At 34.2% G+C, this 19783-nt stretch overlaps 1 protein-coding gene across 1 annotated transcript in view; it reads right to left on the bottom strand.

Annotated features, from left to right (window-relative positions):
* The window catches only part of PDE4D (phosphodiesterase 4D), a 313752-nt gene extending 296070 nt beyond the window's left edge, over positions 1-17682 (bottom strand). The window contains exon 1 of the mRNA XM_058864345.1: positions 17414-17682. Within this exon, the coding sequence (XP_058720328.1) occupies positions 17414-17682 (269 nt within the window). The remainder of the gene's footprint in view (positions 1-17413) is intronic.
* Positions 17683-19783: the final 2101 nt, after the last annotated feature.

Genomic DNA, 19783 nt, shown 5'->3' with positions numbered 1-19783 from the left:
ACCACAATAGATAGATTTTGTTTTCTGAACTAAGTTGTTTTTATAACTGATCAGTTTCTAAATGGATGGATTATTATGATAACAAAAAAATCAAAGCTTTACAATATATTCATGTAACTTTAATATATACAAAAATACTCACAGGTTAAGACTCACTTCAACAAACTTAACAAGACAATTACCTTTGATTACTCTTTGAGGTGTAAATAGGTGACATGTGCTTTCTGTCTTTCCTTTTATGCACTTAACTGTTATGTTTTGCCTTGTCTTTCATTCCTGATTTGACTATTTTTTTTCTTTTTAAATATGTTCATTTTATGACTGCATGCCTTTCTTTCTGAATTGGCAGCAATAAATGTTCAAGCATTTCGGTATTTTATTTAAGATACGAAAAAATGTAATCTACATTTAAAATGAGTATTTACATTTCTCTCGGTCTTAGGTTTTGGACAAAGCTTATTTAGGAAACAATAGTCTTGGAAAAATTAACCTTGATTTCTTTTAGCAAACCTATCCTAATATTTTATCCCTCCAGATTTTTCACAGTAAGGAAATGGTTAGGATGACATTAATTTTCTATGTGTTTTTTTCTTGAGTGCAACAGCAAGGGGAATTTCAACTACATTCAAATTCCAATAGCTAATTCAAGTTTGCTAAATTTAAATTATTTTTCTTTTAAAATGGATTTTAATTCACTTTTTTATTCAAATTTATTTTTTTTTAACTCTGGAACAATCTCCATAGTTATTATTAATTAGAAATATTATTATTATTTAATTAATAATATTATTAATTATCATAATTATCATATTATATTATTAATGTTTAATTAATTATATTATTAATTATAAATATTATTATATAATTAATAACATTATTATTAATTATAAATATTATGTAATATTATTATAAATATTACAGTAGAAATATAATATTGGCATTGCTCCAGATTGAATTTTATAATTAATAAAGTTGTTATTGCTACCATTCAAATTGTCTAGTCTGCCCTGGAAGAAAAGTATTTTATGCTTCTAATGTCAGTATAATTACTATTAGAATAGAAATCTTGTCTTCTACATTCTTCCTCAGTTTCTGTTTTTTTCAGAGCTGTATAAAAAGAATAACTTCTTTACACAATTTCAGTGGATGTTCTGCAAAATTCAGGGGTCTTACAGGCCTACAGATGCAGAAGTAGTAAACATAAAGGTCTGAGGAAGGTTATAACCTGCATAATATACATTATGTGTATATTACAATATACAAGAGGCATCAGAATGCAAAGAAATAGTTTATTTTGCCATAGGGCTTTTAACTCCTTATCTACAGAATAAGTCAACACCTATATAATAGACATTTCATGGAAAGTAATGCCATGAATAAAAAATTTGGTTAATTACCACAGTTGTGAGTATGAAAATACATACAAACAAGAAGCAGAATATAGAATTAAACTTAATTAAACCCGCAGAGAATACAAAAATATATTTGGACTTCAAATTTCCACATTTTAATTCCTTAGTATTTAGTTTGTATGTCTGTTTTCTGAAGGTGATTTATCTTTGTATTCAGATCTTCAGTTTAGCAGACAAAATAGAACACTGTTCCTTTAAAATGCAAAACTTAAAAAAAGAGTTTAGACTTCAACAAGTTCCCATAGCCTTTCTAGCTAAATCACTAATAGGTAACCATTACAGAAATATGCCAAGATCAGCCAAGAAGACTTTGCTGGAAAATATTAGTCTTTTTTTTTATTCCAAATGTTTTAGATTACTTTCAAGTAAAAGAAATTCTATTGAAAATTAAATACTTAAACTTTCTTGCTCATAACAAGCTGAAAGCCTGGAAAATACAATCCCATAAATGGGGAAAAAAAAAAAAAAAGGTGTAATTTCTGCAGTGTTGCATGTTCATACATCTTAAATATATTGATAGATGTCTAATGCACTAAGTTTATGTGGCTCCAGCATTCCAACATTACAATACAGCACAGTATTAGAATACAATACAACACTGTATTATTAGAATATTAGACAGTGTTTATTACAGTATTAGAATACAATACAGCCAAGCCTACAGAAAAGCAATGAAGACCACACAAAATTATGTTGATTTTTTTTAATTAAAAAATTAACAAAAAAGCCAGACCTATACCAGACCAGCGCCAGAAAACGCCGAAAGGAAAGGTTCTAAAGATTTTAAGACATGCCCTTAAGCATTAAAAATGCTAAAACTGTTTGTCCAAGCAGCCATAGTTTGCACATATAATGACAGACATGCTCTTTAAGTGTGATCACAACCATCTTTTCCATCAGACCAGTAACACTTTGGGTGAGCAGAACAAATAAATTTTCCAAAGAGAGAAAGAGGCAAAAGGGCCTCAAACTGAGTGGTTTCCCCTCAGTTTTTGAAGACATTAGAAACTGTAATGCAAAAGATATTGGAAATTGTAATGTAAAAAAGGGAACATACACAGGAGGAAGGAGCCACTACTTTGTAAAAACCCAAGTTTGACATTTTCTCCACCACAGACAACATCTGCACTTTTTTCAAAGCAGGTAAACTTTTGCATTGATTCTCTTCCTGAGAATCAGACACAACTGAGCTTTGGACTGCATAGTCAAGGTTAGTGTGACACATATGAACTGCTGAGTCTGATGACAACCAAGATAAATTTGTTCGGATGTATTTGTCACGCTTAACTACATTAATGTTTCAGATTTTTGCTTCAGGTCAATGGGTACTCTAGCAATTACATGTCAAGAACCCCTGAAGCTTATATTGCCTTAGTTTCTGCTATAGTTAAAAAGTTCAAAACTGTTTTCTTTGATTCCTAATATACCTGGAATGTTGACACTGTAAAAAAGCTATAAATGAGTATTTCATATTCAAAATATGAAAATTGAACATTTTCTTAACCTGTAGTTGACAGCATTTCAGACTTCTCTATATTTTTCCAATATTTTCCAAAACATTCCTGAGATAAATATTATAACGCTTTATGTCTAGTATTTAGAAATTAAGACAATGTATTATATACAATTTTGTTGACTCAAAAGTATAGCAACTCATGGCACAGCTAGGTTTAGAATCCCAAGATATTTTGACTCAGTCTCACAACATAATTAAAAATTAATGATTAGGTGCTATGATTTAACACTTTATTCAAATAAATTAATGGAGCAGAAGCAAGTTTTACAGAAATGCTTCCTAATCGTCAGCTAAAGATTTTACCCTGAAAAATGAGCTATAAGTTACCAGCATAAGCAATGTTGTAATAGTATTTTTATAGAAAGTTGGACTTTTCTTCTTGGAGTTACAAGCAGAAAATTATTATCCAGAAATATTTTTTATGGTATTATTTTTATTTTTTAAATAACTTATATTTTTTTAAAACAATTTAATTAAATTAATTTTGAGCCATATCACATTTTAGTATAAACATGATACTGATTATTTTTTATCAGTCATTGCATGAAAATGCAATGAAATTCAAATACCATCACTTTAGGGGCAACAAAACTCCTGAAAATTTAAAATAACTTCAAATTTATACCAAAATCCTTCATGTCACATGCAGTCTTGTAACTATGTCAGGATGAGTATGAAAGCAATTAAGATTCCTAGAGAACTATTGATAAATTAGTAGTTATTATAGTGCACAGAACAGGGCCTTGCTACAGAAAGAATGGTCATTTCTCACTCATTAGACTGGATTATAAGAGGCAGATAACAATTGTGTTTAACAACTTCACAGGAATTAAAATAGTCTGAAATGAGATGGTCATTGATAGTATGTGGCCTGCATTGCAACCTGTTTGTCAACATACTGAGGCATTACTAGTCTTCTACAAGTCAAAAGTGAATCAGACCATTTTACTGGCTTTCAATCAAATGACTTTCATATACACCCAAGTATTATAATTCCTGTTTTTCTCCACCCTTCCTATGCCCCACATCTTAACGTTGCTGACAAGGCTCTACTGCTAGGTGGTTGAGTTTTGTGTCATACTCTCACCCAGGCTACTTCACCTGCACTCAAATGCCCTAAAACCAGCTACTTTTATACTTCCAGTTGTTCACCTTGAATTCCTTATCTAAGACTACTGTTCCTCATGAAGCCTTTATTTTACCATCTGCAAAATATAATATATTTAAGCAGACTACGTTGCAAATGTCATGCTTAAACAGCAAGCTTCTCTATAAGTTATTATGGTACAGAATTAGGTATTCAGAATTGGGAACTGTATATTCCTTATATTAGGAATATAAATCATTATTATTAGGAATTATATATAAATATTATTTATTAATAATAAAAGTATGAATTACCTTTGCAAAATCCATATAAAGAGTTAAGCCTATTCCAAGGCTGAAACATCCTTAAAAGGATTAAATTACATTTTGTGCAAATATTTTGTTTTACAAATGAAGACTGTATCCATTAGTAACTACATCATCTTTCCATTGAAAAGTTTTTCACATTACATATGTGAAATTCTGGAAAAGCTGTATTCTTTTATGATGTAGGCTTCCTGAACTTTCCAACCAAGTTTAATAAACTTCAATTCTTGCATGAGCTAACGTATGATGCCTTTTTGGCTATCAAGAAACAACTGCCTTTATAATATTAGGTGATTTCCATTTCAAAGTTTTTTGGTTTTTTTTTTGTCTTCTTTATAGCTCCTTCTGTGACAACTAAGGCATACCATTCTGTTACAGAAAGGGCGTGAATGGAAAGAGCAGCTACTGAACAGATTAAGTTCATAGCCCAAGATTATATGAAGAAACATCACCAAGCAACTTTGACAAGGCCAAGGACATTTCATGATTTCACCTGCCCTTGCCATTTTAACAATGACGTTTCATCGTGTGCATTCAAATAATTGATAACATTTTTATACAGCTTTTAAATATTAATTAATTTCTTTTGTTTATTTTTGATTGGTGATGATCTTTGCACTTTGGACATGCAAGTAGCAGCTTGTAGCAAAGACACAACACACAAAACATTTTTGATTTTGTAAGGCATGTCTGGAGCAGTTTTTTATTTATGATGCAGTATGGAGAACATCATATATAGATGAGAATATATGGAGAATGAACGACAGAGCCTTCCTTCCTTGAAATCAGGTGTGGTTTTATTTTTATTCCCTCCACCTCATGTGCAAAAAAAGGCCTCACACCAGAAACAGAGCTACTCCTGACTAGTATATCCACAAGATTTGCAACAGATGTTCCTTAGTCTGAAAGGGCTGCAAAAACCCTTTCTGATGCTGTCTATTCATAATCTAGTTGAATTTACAAATTAGTAATTAATTATTAAACAGTCACATTTTTTAACAATTCATTGGACCTTACAGTTAAACTGTATTTTTTTCACAGTTTGAAACAGAATTTATTAAAAGAAATTTTTACTTTTATTGATCTATACATAAGGCATATACTTTAAATTCATCAGCATAAAGTCCAGCTTCTACCCTGTAATATAATCTCCGAAAGACGCAGAGACAGTGATACTCTGGAAAGCCTTATAATTAAAAAACCCCACAACTGTTATGTGAAAAGCAGGACAATGCAGTGGCAGATCATTTGAAATAAGGAGCCAAAGGGAGTTTCAACTTATCAAAAAACAATCTTCAGAGATTCAGAGCTTTTTATCAAAAAACAGAGCTTCAGTAAAGAAGATTTATAATTGTGAAGACACAATTTAAATTTTTTGTGTTATGTATTTCTTGAATAAAAACACTGACAGTGTGTATTCTTAGGAAGGACATTCATTCAGGGTTGTTGGTTTACAAGCCAGATTAAAAGACCCTCACACAAGTCATAAAACATATGAACAATTGCATGAACAAAATCAAGTAAAAATATTATTACCAAATAACATTTTTTTATTTTTTTTTTCCTCACAGAAGGACTTCCGTATCATGAAATATTGGATATCATGCTTCTGAAAGCATGGCTGATATGACGGTGACCTTCTTAGTTGGAATAACAGGTATCAGAACACTATTATGAAGAGACAGCAATGTATATGATAGTGTTCCATCAGAACAGAAGTGGGAAGGCTTCCAGACTGGAGCAAAACCACACAAAAGAGGTCAGAAAGGCATATTGATAATGTGAAAGAGAAAATTAGAGAATAATTGGCAGATATGGCCACTGAGTATAAAATAAATTTACTAAAGGACGAGATATTGAAATAAGGCTTTCCTTTCTCAGCAATTTCTCGGAGGCCAGGTGGATGGGAAATTCTGAAGTATTTTAAATTAAATATTTCAGTTACAATAAGTTAGTATTTTGCAAAATTTTATTAGAAAATTCCTCACAAGCTCTATCTTGAAATCTGTCTTATTCTGTTGAGATGACTATTTACACACTGAAACATTCAGTCCAATCTTAAACTCAACATGGGTCAGTGTTAGTGTTACTTTTCTAATTGCTTACAATGGTCCCATGATGGGATTTAATTTTTCTCACAGTCCACTCACCTCCCCACAACATGTACGGTTTCTTCTGTCAAGTTACTGTTGACAAAAGGCCAGAAGTTTGAAATAGTCACAGGTGTTATATTATACTAGTGCCACCAGATAGCAACAACTGTTGTATGGCTCTGGCTGCAACAACTCCTTCTCTGATTATACATACACATATACATATACATATACATATAAATATACATATACATATACATATACATATACATATACATATACATATACACATATACCTTGCACAGCCACTGCAAACAGAATCAATGCTGTGGCAGTGTGCTCCCCTCAGCTCCACTGGAGCCATAATCACCAGTGGGGCTGTGATGGCTGCACACTGCTCACTCTGGACTTTGGGGCATGGATGAAACCTGGCAGCCAAGGGCTGTCCAGACCAGTGGCCCCCACATCTTGCTGCTGTGCACCTGTGACTGTCAGCCATAAACAGGAGGCAGCCCAGGGCTTGGGGCTGTCCTGCAGGATCTCCTCCTGAGCAGGAATGTCTGTCCAGGTTATGCCTGAGGGTGAGGGATTCCTTGCAGCAGCACATTCTCAGGAAGTGACTAAGTGCATGCTAAACTTTGACATCTCAGCTGAGTGACACACAGGACTGATTGTGTACATCTCATCCTTCACACATAAAACACGGTCCAAGCCTGGATTGGATCCAGCCCCACCTAAACTCCTCTCTGAGAAGCTTAGAAAGCAAGGGGGCCCTGTCTGAAACTCATGGCTCAATGAATGGGCCTCCCTGACAGCTTTGTCTTACTCTGCCCTCTCTGCTGTAAACAGTCAAGTGCACCTTGCCATCGAATCTTGTTGAAACACAGTCACATCTACTGCTGAAATTTGTTATATCAACAAAGCATATTGTGTCTTCTCTCCTACAAGTGCATGACATCATCCTTAACACACTCACAGGAGAACCACATGGAAGGCTCCCGACAGCAACTATTAGCCATAAAATGTCAGAAAAATTTAAGCACACAATGATTCTTAAAATGGTCATCCTGTACCTGGCATAGCTAACTTAGCTCTCTCAGACATATGCAGCATTCCTTGGAAATGAGTGAAATATACTACTGTTTAGTAGTTCCAAATATTTCTTCTGTGGTAAATTATTTTTTATGTTGGTAATAATGTTCATTGTACCACCATTTCTTAGGTGTTTTAATGAATATTTTTAGTGATATTACTGGATTTCTACATTTAATTATGTGGTCTACTCTATTTCCCATGACAGCATGCATTTACACAAGTCATTTTTCTTTTTTTTGATTCTGTAATGTACCACATGCTATGATTGTAATTAACACCTCTGGAGAATTTAATCTCTATCATGCAAATGTGCATAATAACGAGAAGGTCCAAGAGGCAAATATTTTAAAATCATTTATCTTATTGTTTATGACTGTGCTTATGAACACACAGCAGATTTTAAAGGTTCTTACAGTTTCAGTAGTAAGACTGGAAATACAATAGCTAACTTGTCTGATTCATCATTCACCACCCCATCCCAAAAAGAAAATAATATGTGCTGTGACTGTATGTACCTTGTATAACACAATATAATATTTATAGTAAGGGTCAAATAAAGCAATTATTTGTATATATCTGGAAGACTCTTACAACATTAAAATGCAAATCAGAAATGCATACTTATTTAATATGGAAATATATATTTTTTCAGATGGAGATTAAAAAAAAGACAAAATTTATTTTGAATAAAAGTTATTAGCTGCCTTATTCTCATTCTATTTTAGGGAGGGAAAACTAATATATAGACAGAAGTTCTTAAAACACTTTATACAGATTCATTATCTAGCATACTCTTATTTATACTGGAAATTATCAGGTTCAGCAGATGCAGATTTATGACAGAAGCACAGTAAAGCATTAACCACAAAAAACCCACACATATATCCAAAATCCATAGTTCACATGTTTAAGCACTTCATTCACAATTATTTACTTGGGTTTTTTAATTAGCAAAAAGCTATCGAGAGATTATCTCAGAGATAAATCAGTGCATTAAGGAACACTACGAAAGTTCCTGGATATTCCAGCTATAGTAAGTCTGGCCCATAATGTATTTAATTATATGCCATTCATTTTATATTTTATGACACCTTAAAGTATTCCAACTTTATTTAAACAATAAAAGTCTGTTACTAGTAGCCTACAATAACTTTACTCCACTATCAGGAATGCACACCTGTTAAGCACTTGTCACAGTGAGACAAGTTCTGATAAGTTCTATGTGATAGTAAGTACATTTAATGAGTGTTGCTAAATTTGGTACACTGAAGAATACCAAAGAGATGTGATCACTAAGAAAAATTCAATTGAAGAAGAAAACAGGCTACGATTAAAACATTATAACATGGCCATGAGTGTTTCTTTATTAAAAATAAAAATAAATGAAACAAAGTATATCCTTCTTGTCTTACATTTCACCCTGTGCATATAAATTTTACTTTTTTCTTATTAATTCTGTATGTGTCCTTTTTTAAACAACTGAATGCAGAGGTTTAGTGAAAAGTAAACTATTGAAAATAGCAGAAGATACTGAGCATTTACTAGGAGGGGAATAAACAACTACCAGAAGAAAAGTTTTCTGATAATATGAAGTGCTAGCCACATACTGTCATGCCCTGTTTGATGACAGAGAAACAAAGATAACAGAGCTTGCTCTATTTTGAGCATTTAGAAGACGGAAAGTCAACACACAATAGAGCTACTAAGTTTACTATATAGAACAATATAGTGTAATACAATATACAGTATAATATACTACACAGAATAGCAATAGAAGTTTTAAAAGATTATTCCCTAAAACTCTGCCATGAGAGCAGATGAAATATTACCAAGCTTCTGTAGTGACCAAGATCAAACATTAGGAGTGAATCAAGGAAAGGACAGGTCTGGCAGCATCCCACCACAACAGCAAGACCACTACATATACAGCCTAAGGAACTAGACCCAGATAGAGAACAGTTCTAAGCCTGCACATTTCCCCTAGATCAGGACAGAAATTAGCCTTCTGCAAATGTTTCACTGCTTTTGTGAATAAAGTAGAAGTCTGACAGTACTCTGCCCAACAACAGAGTAAAACTTGCTGGTTCTACTTAGCAGTTGCCCCTTAAAGGACTGGTAACTTGACATACAGAGATGATGAGACCCTTCTCACAATCCTCTTTCTCACTTGAATTTCAATTTATCTATTGTTAGAATAAACTCTCACAAATTTTATGCTCGGTGTTCTCCTGGATGACCAGTGGAAAGAATCATGTGTCATACTACATGAAACAGAAGAATGAAACACCAAAAAGGTAGTAAGATGAAAGAAGAAACGTACAAGAGGAGAAAAAAATGGACTAATACCTAAAAATCCCAAAGAAAATGAAGCTTTTCAAGAATGCATAAAAGAAAAAGTTAGCTCACATTAGACTGTGCTAAAAAATTTGTAGTATCTATTCCCATGACAAACACATCTAGAGATATGAATTACTATAAGGAAACAAAAAGGGAAATAAACTTCTGAGTATTTTATAACACATTGGAAACTTAAAAGTTATGTATGAAATGGAACTTATGAAATCTTTAAGGCCAATATACAAAGGATTCAAAACTCTAGATGGAGAGAATGGCTAACTTTGCAATATAAATTTGAGCTGTGATAAAACTTTGAAAATGTGTTAAATTGCAGAAAAAACAGGGAGGATCCCATGGTACTGGTCAAAAGCAAATAAAATTTTAGGAAACCACACATAAAATAGTAATTTACTCATGCAAAGTGAAAATGAAAATAGCAAGTTTGCAAAATGCAGTCGGAGTAATGCAATAAGGAGCAATGTGTAACAGGCATGTGTTACAAAGTAAGCTAAAAAAACTTGTAGCAAAACCTTTTGCACATTTGCAAAAAAAAAATCTAGAAAACAGGTAATATCACATCACAGGAGCACAATATTTAAAACCTTTACAGTCATGTATAATTGATTGTGATACAATTAGAGTAAGACATAATAAAAATTTTGGGGTGCAATAGCACTTTAGAAAAGCGGTTTTAGGTTTTGAGGTAGGTACTAAACGAAAGTAGAACTCCAGGAACTCTGTTTCACTTCTGCTAACTTTTTTAGAATTTCTCCCAAATTCTATCTCTAACAGGACATGCCATCAAAGGCCATAGGTCAGAAAATAGCATGGTCCAGACATAGTACTTCAGTAACTAAAACTTATGAAGAAATTCCAATTTTACAAGGCAAACAGGTCATAAGCAAGAAAAAAAAGGCTCAATCAAAATGGTTGAGATATATTTTATTTTGAAAGAAAAGGAGAGATGCAACAGGTATTTTTATAAATGACAATTCCTGTACTACCAAATCTAGTCAGCTAAATCTATAATTTTTCCTCTTTCACTCTGCTCAGTTATTTGTCCCTGTACAATAAAAACTTACAATTTAGTCTTTGATTGCTCACTGATCTTTCTGAAGTCGTTTTCAATTTCCTACCCAGTGATACAAGCTCTCTTTAACACAACTATTATTTGAGAAAATGCATCTTTGCCATTTCTTTCTTTATGAAAAGATTAACTTTTTCCTCACCTGTTTTTCTTCAGGTCTGAGCTGTGGAGAAGAAGTATTACTTCTCTGTGGTAAATAAATGTGTCAGTAGTTAATACCACTGTGCAGCATTCTTAGCCTACCACAAACCATTCTGTAAAATATCAGCGAGCACCATGTTCTGAAAGCTTATTCTTTTTCTCTGCCCCACTAACCTATGCATCCATACAAGTATGCCCCTCCTTATGTAACAGAATTTGGAGTGGATATGTGGATTGAGTTACCTTATACAAAATGGTATGTCTCTGTGAAAATATTGTGAATCAAATTATTTCTTGGGATGGATTTATGCATCTGTTACGATGTTTTATCTTATCATGTTATGCATCTGTTATATCTTTACATTTTATGTTCCATTTTATGGTTCACGTATTTTTCTAGAAAAGAAGTGTGATAACTCAGTCTAAAAAGTCTGAAAAAAAAGAAAGAGTCCATTCAATTATGCCAGGTGTTACTTTGACTAAAACTTTATGCAATACTGGTGATCTAATTTAGAAAGTGTGATCAAAGTTTATGTGAGAAAAACAATGAAGTTGTTTAAGAAACTGATATTTTTTTAATTGAGTAAAAACAACTAAGATTGCATAGGCATATATACACTTTATTATCATAGAATTATAGAATATGCCAAGTTGGAAAAGACCCATCAACCCAGGGAACATCGAGTCCAACTCCTCGCAGGACACCCCAAGAGTCACACCTTATGCCTAAGAGTGTTATCCAAATGGTGTTTTAACTGTCAGGCTTGGCGCTGTGACCACTGCACTGAGGAGCCTGTTCCAGTGCCCAACCACACTCAGGGTGAAAAATGTTTTCCTGATATCCAGCCTAAACATCCCCTGGCTCAGCTTCATGCCATTTCCTTGATTTCTGTAACTGGTCATAAGAGTGTAGAGATCAGCACCTGCCCCTCAATTTTCCCTCACAAGAAAGCTGTAAATTGCAATGAGGTCTTCCCTTAGCCACCTCCAGACTGAACAATCTAAGCCACTCATCACATGACTTCCCCTCCAGACCCTTCACCATCCTTGTTGCCTACCTCTGGATGCTCTCTATTGTCTTTTTTTTATTGTGGCACCCAGAACTGCACCCAGCACTTGAAGTGAGGCTGCCGCAGAGCAGAGCAGAGCAGAGCAGAGCAGAGCAGAGCAGAGCAGAGCAGAGCAGAGCAGGACAATCCCCTCCCTTGCCCAGCTGGTGATGCTGTCCCTGATGCTCCCAGGACACACTTGGCCCTCCTGGCTGCCAGGGCACTGCTGCCTCATGTTCAACTTGAACCCCAGAACCCCAGGGCCCTTTCCATGGCACTGCTCTCTAGCCTCTCATTCCCCAGTCTACACACAACCAGCAGGGCCCTGTCTCAGGTGCAGAATCCAGCAACAGCCCTTGTTAAACTACATCTTATTTTATGCAAGTAATTAACTTGATGGCAAACATCATCTTACCCAAGCAATCTCCTCTTAAACTCTATAGGAAGCCTCATCTCCATGCTGAACAATCCCAACACTCCAAGCCTTTCCTCATAGTGTCCCATCCTTCTGATCACTTTTTTGTCCCTTCTCTGAACTTGCTTCCACAGGTTCGTGTAATTCCTCTGCTGGAGACCCCAGAACTGTATGCAGTACTCCAGGAGAGGTCTCACCAGCATGGAGTAAAGGGATAGAACCTCTTCCAATCTGATGACCATGTTGCTTTGGATGCAGCCCAGTATGCATTTGGTTTTCTGAAGTAGTTATTCACTTACTATCTTGGATAGTTACCTGCTTTGATGTTTCTTCCTTTTGAAATTACTTCCATATGCCGAAATGTAATTACTTTAGTTCCTGAAAAGCACTGAGTGGTGAAGGAGAGGAAAACATAGGTATTAAAAATCTTTTAGGAAAATTTATACTGAAAGTTGGAAGAAAACAGTAGTGATAGAAAGTATATTGATTCCGCGTGGTACAGCTTCATTCTGGTTTCATAGCTGAAATGCACTGAACCAGGCTGTGTAGAATTACATCAAATCAAACATGCTGCTTTTCTGCAATCTACCTATGGCTAACACTTAAGGTTTTGTTGCTTTTTGTAATTAGCAGTAAAAGTGCATGAAAAGATATTGTGCAATAAAAATAAAGACAAACCTGGTTTTATGGGTACCCTTATAACAGTTACATTCCTGAAACTTAAAATGGCACACCTTGCCCATATCTATCTAAACTATGTCTAAGGCATCTATCGTTTTCTTATCTGAATGCCAAAGTCAATGTAAAATATTTTCTATGGGTGGAGACAAAGACTGGCTAAATTCAGATTAAAATACTCCATTTAACTGAGCACATACTTGCATTTTTACAGTCAGCAATCGTATTAAATGCTTAGGTTTGGGGGTACATGTTTTACAAAAACAAAGAGCACAAAGCCCTGAACATCAGGAAGTACTAAATGGAGGGAAGAGTTATCAAAGGAGAACACTCACACTGGACCTGTGAATAACAAATCCACTTTATATGACTTAAAAGAGAGGCATATATCACTAGTTGCTGTCTCTGAACACACACACACAAATAAATCACAAAGGCAGCAAATGTCCAAAGTTATGTACAACACAGAAAGAAAACCAACTGGTTGATCATTTTGTATTCACTGAGAAGTATTAAGGCAGCAAACAAAAGTAAAAAAAAACAAGCACATGTATTCCATGACTTCATCCTTTCAACTAAACAGATATAATTTACTTGTTACGTTCCACTGACCCTACTACCCTGCTCCAAATATTTATGTTTCTTGCTTTTCCTCCCTTTATAGAAAGGAATTTTTCCACAGAATATTAAGGAAAGCTTTCCACATGAGTTAACAAAGATTGTATGATTTAAAGTATCTAAACATCCCTCCACAGATCTTTGGACAGTGTGTGTGTGTGAGAGATCACACATGCTGGATGTCCACACAGATGGGAACTGACAGTCTCTTTCCCTGATCTGAAAGCCTTCTCCCCTCACAAATCACAGCACATGTAATTCCACCCTTGAGATCTGTCCTGCCAAAAAGCCAATGAGGCAATCAGCACATTTTAAAAGCCTTATGAAGAGCAAACCAAGATAATTCAGAAATTGAGTTTGTCAAGCACATACCTAAGGACTTAATTTATCTTGTCCATGTCCAGCTATAATATGTACTGCAGTGTCATATTGGTGAGATCATAAAGCATTATGAATACTTTTACAGTAATACAATATATAACAGATTTGTGAGGAAATAGAATTTGGGTTTGGGTAGAGTTTGTTTAAAATCCTGGTCAATCCTGGTTGGAAAAACTTTCAAACACTTGTAGTTGGCGTGGCTTTTTCCTACAGACTGTAGGCTGATATTGTTTACAGACTGAGAGGAACCCAGGCTAAAAGTTCAAGATAACTAGTTTTAATTTCAGTTTTAGGCGGAACTAACATTCTCTGAAACTGTAATATATTCAGAAATTTCTCCAACAAAAATGAAGGCCTTATGCACCTCTGCCACTTAAACCCTTCTATTTCAACTCTGAAGGCTGTACCTTTTCCTCTCTGAAATCCTAAAAGTAGCAATTTATCTTTCAAGTTCTTGAAAGAATTCAGGGGTGCAGCTAGAGAAGAATGAAAAAAAAAAAAAAAGGAAGTATAGAAGGACTTGTAAAATGATTAAAAGTGATAACCCAACTATTACTGTGAAAAGATAATGATCACATGATAAAGAAAATGCATTTTGGTGTCAAAAGTTCTGCAACCCAAGCCATTACAAAGGGCAAGCTATAGACTTCATAATAAAAAAGGGGGCAAAATGGGTTGCCAGAACGATTCATGCAACTCCCACTCACTTCTTGACTGTATGTGAATGCTGTTTCAGAATGCTGAAATCACAGAGCTAGGTACAATCTAAATTAGAGGGTTTTGGCACTCTAGATCTATGGTGGCTATTTGGCACCACTGCAACACACAGCAGTATCTGCAGTGTTATAGATCTATTTCTTATGCTACCAATATAGATAATCTTCTTATCACCAGCAAAAAATAAGAAAATTAAAAAAAAAAAAAAAATAGTGACATTTTGCAATATCAGAACAGCTTACCAGCTTACTGGTGGTTTGAATAAGGTCATATTATTATAATTTTAATACCTGCATGAACAGTGCACTAAAAAAAAATATTTATACATTAATTCAACATTTTTTCTTAAATTACAAAACTGATTACATTAGAAATACAAGAAAAATAAAGCAGACATGGCCATTACTACAATGGGACAAACTAACCCCAGACTGGGTCCTTCATAGCATAATATTTTGAATTAAGGTTACAACTACTCCATTTTTAAATACACTGTTTTCCTATGAGCTGTCTAAAGTGGAATAGATGCATAAGGAATTAAAACCACCATAATGCCTATGTGGCCAAAGTGTACAGAGACCACAGGTTTCTATCACTTAGCATCTCAGTTTTCTGACTAGATAAACAAGTGAGGATGTATCAGTAACTACAGACTTGATGGTCTTTGGCAACAAATAAATTCTGTAAGCCCTTCATATTCCTCTAAGTCTGATCATGCATGTTATTGCCTTGTCACTTCAGAAATACTATTCTTTGCAGGTTCTCAGGGAATTCATTGTAACATGCTGCTTAATTCTGTACTTCTCTACTTGCTGGGAAAAAACATCATTACTCTGATCAGCCCATCTCATAAATCATAACAATGCAGTATTGATTTCAGGTCTAGTATTTCACGTATTTGGGGAAACCTCAAGTGTTTTCTACAGTCATCATGGTGAAAAAAAAATCTACACAAATTTGTGAAGCTCACTAGAGAAAGCACACTTAAAAAAATTTTCACTTTTTAATACTATGCAAGCCAGTGTCCTTTTATGTTGTCCATACATGTTTTTTAACTTCATATCTGTCCTCTTCCTTTGTCTGACATATTGGACTGCCTACACATGCATAATCATACATGATAATTTCCCTCTTTAAACTTCCAGATTTTTTTTCATCTTATATTGTAAGCCAGATCTGCCTGAATTACTTTTTTAACCTATACATTCTTATGTATAGAATGTTTTATAAATTGCTTAACACAGAACGGCTGTTAGGATTTATGCATAATTGTTAAAGAAACATGAAATATCCTGATTTCAATAAGTTTTCTATTTTACACATGAAATATCTGAACAGGTACATTGGATTCAAAAAAGTGTTCTTAAATTATACAGGCACTTCTTTTTTTTTATGCTTTTCAGGGGCAAAAGTATTATCTTATACAAGAAGTACCTTAACTACAGAAATACATACATAGTAAAGATTTAAGCACACTAGTACACAATGTGCAATGCATATACCAATCACATAGCTATAGTGTAGATCTAATTTCAGAAAAATGAAGATAAACTTCAAGAGCATATTCATTTGCTGCTTAGAATGCATGACTTATCTTCTTTGAACATATTTCATTGCCCTCCTTTCTTTATATTACATTTTTGTTAGACAAATAATGGGGCGGGGGGGGAGAGGGAAGAACTCATCAGCAAAAAAACCCAAAGATCTCATGACCACCAAAGCAAACAGGAATGTGTTTTTTTGTTGCAGTAATCTCATATACAACATCTTTTGAAAGAATAATTTAAAAAGTAATGAAATAATACTTCTGTTTTACAGGAGATAGATGCAAATAATGAAGGTCTTTTTTAGATTTGATCACAAACACATCTAAGAAGTGATCAAGTTACCAAAGAAATACTACTAGTGAATAATTTACCAAGGGCTTCCCTTACCATCTTTTCTGTTTATTCTAGCAACTGCTTTAATAAAAATCACAGTTTCACATGAAATATCTATCACTATCATTCTTTTTTACCATGCTCTTTCTAATTTGAGCACTGTTGAAAGATAAATAGACTTATGTTATTCTGCTAAGAGGCTGAGGCATCCAAAATTGTCAATAAAAAAATATTTTCAACAGACACATGAAGTAAACAAATTGCCAAGACATTCTGAACAGCACAGAATGAAGTAAGTATTTTTTTATTTTATTTTGGAAGGAGGGGAAAGAACAGAGTTATTACCTAAGAAATCAGAGGAAATTTGGCAGCCTTTGCAGATGAAAATACCTATTTTCTTACTTTATAAGAATTACTACTTTAAACTTCTTGACTGCAATTAAGTTCAGTCACAAATTAGAATTGTCTCTTTCACCCATACAGATTAATGCAGAGATCAAACCAATAACTAGAAGCACAAACATTAAGGAGATAAATATTACATGAAAAAAATTAATCTAATATTTTATCTCAGTGCTTACCAGGTATGTGCCACAGTGAAACGACGCTGTTTTGGTATGTTGCTATTTAAAAACATCCTTCTCAACAGCCTTGGAGAGTTTCGAGGAGAGATAACTGGACACAGCCGGGGAGAAGCAGGTGAAGACTTTTGAGTTGTCCTGGACTTTTCATGTTGCAACAGGTTTTCCCTCAGGGTCTTCACAAGATCTTCATTTAGCCATGGATTTTGAGCATGTGTATTATCCACTTCAGGAACAGGCAGATTGTCTGGACTTGTCTGCTGAGCCATGTTTCTCAAGTAACTTTGCTGTTAAGGTCTAATACAATCGAATGTTGGCTTAACTGCTTAAAATACTTCTGTTCTAAAGTAGTTCCCAAGAACTGTTCAGAGACCCTGCACCAGTTCAGCCTATTCTGTTTCCAACATGGTCTTGCCTGCCCTTAACGTCTTTCTACAGATAATGATCTACAAAGGAAAAAACAAGCTAACTCCTCCACAGAAACCGATTAAACATTACCACTCCTTTCACAGCCCTGCTGCCAAAGATCACTTCTGAGCTATCATAGCAAGTGAGCACAAGAGGAAGAAATTGCTTTAGCACAACCTTTATCAGAGCTGTAAAGCTGCCTGTTAAACTATCGTAACTAATGTGCTGCAGCTGCTTGAGTGACTTCTGGTTATGTACATAAAAAGTGCTGGAGGAGGGCTTAAACATCAGATGTGTGCTCCTTTTGTTTGATTATTCTTTCCTTTGCTTATCCCTGAAGCTTCAGGGAAGTGGAGAGGAAGGGGGACTACTGAATAACCTCTTCTGATTTTTCAAGGATTCTACCATGTTCATCTTTGTCCTCTGGAAAAATTCAAGATTCCAAACTATTACCTCTTAAACTAGAAAATGCTACAATAGTGCAAAAGCACTTAGTTTCTGTGTTCTTCTCCCTGCTCTTGAGTCAGTTTATCACAACTGGTTTTCAAAGGCATTTAGTAAAGTCAGATTACTTACTATCATACTTTTTAGAAAAACAAACCTAACATTTAAGAGATGTACATGAAATAAGATTGAAATGGTACGGGTTTAAAGATATATCCTTTTTTTAGTATTTTCATCATAATATTTCCACTGTTTGAACAAAGGAAATGCCTTTTTTCTATTCACAGATGATGGGGAGATTTAATATCAAAAGCTATTCAGAGAACTTACAGAAGATAAAAAGGAAAAACTACTTGCATTTATTTGATGAATGAATACAGCTAATAAACTCCATATTTATTTTCATGTAATTATATAAATAAGATATTGATGCAATTTTATGATACAACACCACCTTTGTCAATCAAATCTGAGCCTTTTGCTTTTTTTCAGTTTTAATAAAATAAATAACGTCATTTATTATGAAAGACAAAGATTTTAAAAACATGTTAATACTGTGCTGATAACTCAGTATCACATAATAGCAGATGAACTCTAATAACAGAAGGCAGGTGAAAATTTGCTTAAAGTTTTGTTTTACAGCAACAGTAACAACAACAGTCTTTTCAGTTATCACCATACTTCCTGTTCATCCTACAGGAACAAAGAATCAACATTTTGTGACAGATTCCTCTGTGAGAAATTTCTTTTTAAAATCAGAACACTGGTTTCACATAATTTGCATTGTTGCAATATATTGTTCCTATTATACTTTGTCTTAGAATCCACCTATCCTTTGTGAATAAGAATTTCCTTTGAAGCACACACAGTGTCTTGGCTTTCAGTGAGATGAAGGGCATTTACAATTGCACGACCAGGTATGAAAGGCAAATATTGCTCCCTGTTTTGCAGCAAAATCAGAAATCCTGCAAAAGCAGCTTTCTCTCATAATGGAGAGGAATCACCTTTGTACTTAGCATGGAAGCCACAATTCCTGATGAGGATTATAAAGAGAACATCATGATGCTGACAGGAGTAGATCAGAACAGCAAAGGTCAGCTTACATTAAGAATGGCATTGCTATCAGCCGTCAACCCCATTATGTGGACAAGTTTTAACTGTACTGCGTCATATCTGAAATTTGATAACAATGTACTTGGAATTTAACTCAGTATTGAACAGCCCCACAGAATGCAGAAATCACTGTGCATTATGTTTTTGTGTATTTCTCTAGGATTTTATAGAAAATTTAATCATTATGTAAAAATAAACACTGAGCAAATATAGAATAAAGCCCAGCTATTATTAAAACAACAAAATATCAAAATTTTAAGCTCTTTCATTAAAAATAAAATTAAAACTGGAAATAAAGTGTTATTTCACAGGCAGAAAAAGAACTTGATTAAATCACAACTAACACATAACTACCATAATAACTGCTTCCACACCCTGCTGATTGGAAGAGTAGTACACACAGAG

Source organism: Poecile atricapillus, chromosome Z, assembly GCF_030490865.1.
Source record: "Poecile atricapillus isolate bPoeAtr1 chromosome Z, bPoeAtr1.hap1, whole genome shotgun sequence".
Taxonomy (NCBI): domain Eukaryota; kingdom Metazoa; phylum Chordata; class Aves; order Passeriformes; family Paridae; genus Poecile; species Poecile atricapillus.
This window is presented reverse-complemented; position numbering and strand designations above follow the sequence as displayed.